The 3,597-nt window shown below is 62.2% G+C and overlaps 1 protein-coding gene across 1 annotated transcript in view; it reads left to right on the top strand.

Moving 5' to 3' along the window:
• BCL11B (B-cell CLL/lymphoma 11B) overlaps positions 1-3,597 on the top strand; it is a gene marked incomplete at its 5' end in the record, with an annotated part of 88,432 nt that overhangs the window by 33,862 nt on the left and 50,973 nt on the right. Inside the window, one exon of the mRNA XM_015565830.1 lies at positions 3,396-3,594. Within this exon, the coding sequence (XP_015421316.1) occupies positions 3,396-3,594 (199 nt within the window). The remainder of the gene's footprint in view (positions 1-3,395; positions 3,595-3,597) is intronic.

Raw genomic sequence — 3,597 nt, 5'->3', positions numbered from 1 at the left:
GAGCTTCCACGGTAAGCAGGCCAGCCAGCCAGGGGTTTATTTTTAAGCCGCCTGGATCCCGGTAAAGCCGGGATGGCGTCTCGGCGTCCCTCTGCCACATACCACCGCACACGTGCGTCTGGTCCGGATCCAGCGGGGAACCCGCCGAGACCTCCAAAGAAATTGGTTTTTTTTGCAGGAGTAGGAGTTTCCTGCAGGGCTCCCTAGGGTGCCTTTCCATGGGGATGGGGGGAGGGAGTTCCAGAAAAGAAAATGAAGAAATGAATGAAGAAATGAATGGATGCATAACATAAACGAACAGGGTGACCAGTTACTGCGTGTTCACTAGAAGCTCTGTTCCGGCCAGGCATGCCCGGACTGTCCTTTAAAGGCGGGAGTCTGAGAAGTGGCTCACCCAGGAGATGGCAGAGGAGAGAGAGACGGCAGAGGCGAGATCAGAACCCAGGCCTCCGGCTCCCAGGCAGCAGCTCTCTGAGCTCCCGGCTTCCCGTGCACGTGTCAGCCTCTGGCCACAGGGTCTGAGTGCTCTGTCAGGGGTTCTGGGTCCCTTGGCTGCACTTTATTTTTTTTTAAAATATGTTCTCTATTGATTTTTAGAGAGAGAGGAAGGGAGAGGGATTGAGAGATAGAAACATCGACGAGAGAGAAACATCATGGATCCGCTGCCTCCTGCATGCCCCGTCCTGGGGCCCGAGCCCGACACCGGGGCATGTGCCCTGACCGGGAATCAAACTGTGACCTCCTGGTCCACTGGTCGATGCTCAACCACTGAGCCACACTGGCCGGGCGCTGGCTGCACCTTTGAAGGCAGACACGCTTTCCTTGAGAAGGAACCAGAGCTGGGAGGTGACCTGGGATGGGCAACAAAGCCAGAGACAGTCCTCACATTGGTCTTTAGAAGAAAATGGAGATAAGATTCATAGAACAAAAAATTCACCATTTTAACCCTTTCAAGGGGTATGAGTCGTGGTTTTGAGTGTAGTCACTGTGTTGGGCAGCCATCACCACTATCTAATGCCAGAACCTTTTCATTCCCCCGAAAGCAACCCCACCATGACCCTCTCACGCCCCTCCCCGCCCCCTATCCAGGGCTCTCCCTGGATTTGCCTGTCCTGGACTCTCCCCACACGTGCGATCATACAGTAGGCGGCTCCTTCCAGCACCTTGGGCTTCTGCCCCAGCTTCAGGCCAGGACTTCTGGAGCTGCACCCTTGGGCAGGCTTACACTGCTCCAGTGGTGACCAGCCCCGCGGCCACCCCCCCTCTCCCCAAGCAGGGGTTCTCTGCAGGCAGGTCAGGACTGGGAGCCCCTCGCCTTGCTGGCCCCTGCCCTGGCTCGGTGGAGCCCGCCTCCACCTGGGAGCAGGTGGGCTTGGCTAGGGGAGATTCCTAATGAGGTGCTGAGGCCCCCCAGGGGCAGCCCAGCCCCCACCCCCTGAGTGAGGATGGCTGGACCCTTCCTGACTTGGGCCTGAGCCTGACCTTCCCAGAGGGAGAGAGTGTGGCTGGACTGTCCTGTGGTCCTTCCTTCCAACCACGGAGGCACAGGTTCTGCTTGTTCCGTCTTGGGCAGTGCCACCAGCACTGGGGGCTCTGCTGGTTTTCTCAGCCCTGGGAGATGCTGTGGCCTCACCCAGAACCTGGGGACCCACCGATGGCCTGGCTGAGCCCACAGCCCCTCCAGCTCCCCTTCCCCCCACAGCCCCTCCCTTTCAGGATCCAGGGCCGCCCCATCACTCCACCCCACTGCAGGGCACCTCCAGGCTTCAGAGACGCAACTGGGTTCGGGTTCCCAACCTCCCTGAGCCTCCGCCTCCCCGTGGGACGGGGATGATCTTCCCTGCTGAGCGGGTGGCTATGGTTGGTGTTTCGCTCAAAGCTGCTGTCACAGCCAGTGGTGGTGCAGAGCCGCCCGGGGTCTGTAGGCAAGGCCTCCGAAGTGGACGGGTCCTCAGGCCAGGACTGGCCGGGGCGGGCTTCTAGGAGGGGGCAGGTGGCACCGGCCTCAAGTGCCGACCCTCCCTGGGGCCTGTCTGGAATGTGGGGCATTGCCTTCTGCTCGGTGTCTGTGGCTGGAACTGCGTATGGGGCCCTCGCCACACCCTTCCTGGGCCTTGAGCTCAGAAGCATCTCGGGGCCCTGGGCGTAGCCTGGTGGGAGGTCTTCCGTGGCCCAGAGGGCCCAGGTGGCTGGGGTCAACTCTGACCTCCCGGCAGGACATTGGCAGGTCTTCTGAAATGCCCTGATGCCCTTCCAATCCTGGGTTACAGACAAAGCACCCCGGTTCCGCAGCCAGGCAACCAGGCTGCTGGTGTGTACAGCTTTCTGGGGCCACGTCATCAGTTTCCTGGTCTGTGCAATGGGTATCGCATGCCTCACCCCAGGGCATGTTGGGAAACTCACGGGCGGTGAACACTGTGGCTCCTGGCTCGCAGCGGGTTTGCAGGGCCGGGTGGCTCTCTGGATGGAGGATCCCGCGTGGGGCCGTGGCGTGGGCAGACACCCCCCCTGCAGACCTGTGTGGGGCGGTGAGCAGCGTCGGGCGGCCTCCCTGGCAGAGCCGGCCCAGGGCCCAGCTGCCTGTCGTGTTGTTGACGTTTTCTTTTTGTCTCTCTGATGCTTCCCCGCTCAATTATTCACCCAGGGAATTTGGGCTTCTTCACTTGTGGTTTTGGCAAGGGCTTCACACAAATGTTTTGCCCTGGTGGTCTCTTAGCCATTTAAGATAAACGGCCAAATCAAATGCAGGCCGTGCCGGGGAGCTGAGGCGAGGCAGGCCCCTGGCCCTGCGTCGTGGCCATCGGACCAGGGAGGCGTGAGGAGGGGTGCTGGGCAGTGCCAGGGTTCTCTCGGGGGTGTTCAAAGCCTCTGGAAGGCCTGGGGGCGCGGGTCACTGAGGAGGGCCTGGGGCTGCAGGGCGGCTCCAGCTGGCCATTCGCCAGGCTGGAGGGTAACCGGCGCCCGGCGCTCCGAGCTGGACTGGGGGTGGCCGGGCCTGTCCAGACAGCCGTCCGATAGAGCAAGCGATGGCCTGGAGTTTCCCAGGGTGGGTGGTGGCCCAGATTTTTGGGAACAGATGCCCAATGGGGCCTGCTCCCCAGCACTTCAGAAGAACCCCCCCTCCCATAGGGGGACCTACCTGGGAGTGGGCACCCTGACAGCTCCCTGCATTAGGCCCTCGGGGAGGGGTGCCTGGCCCTAAGACAGCCCAACCTGGCAGCTGTGGAACTAGCACCCCCAAGCCCCAGCCTGTGCCCCGGTGGTCTTCCCTGTGGGGCCTGGCACCCTGGGAGGGCGGCCTGCAGCCCTCTGCCCCGGGCCCCTGTTCTGCACCCCGAGCCCCGTGTACAGTCCAGGGCCCGACTGACCAGTCTTTTCTATTGTTTTTTCTCCAGGGCCGTGCAGGCCTGCCCAGCTGCCCGCGATGGCCCCCATAGCTGCCTCCTCCTCCCACCCTCACACATCCGTGATCACCTCACCACTGCGCGCCCTGGGCGCTCTGCCGCCCTGCTTCCCCCTGCCGTGCTGCAGCGCGCGCCCGGTCTCGGGTGACGGGACTCAGGGTGAGGGGCACACGGAGGCTCCTTTTGGATTTCT

The sequence above is a fragment of the Myotis davidii genome, unplaced genomic scaffold (assembly GCF_000327345.1).
Source record: "Myotis davidii unplaced genomic scaffold, ASM32734v1 scaffold60, whole genome shotgun sequence".
Taxonomy (NCBI): Eukaryota; Metazoa; Chordata; class Mammalia; order Chiroptera; family Vespertilionidae; genus Myotis; species Myotis davidii.
The sequence above is the reverse complement of the archived record's forward strand: the minus strand, read 5'-3'. Positions and strand labels throughout refer to the sequence as shown.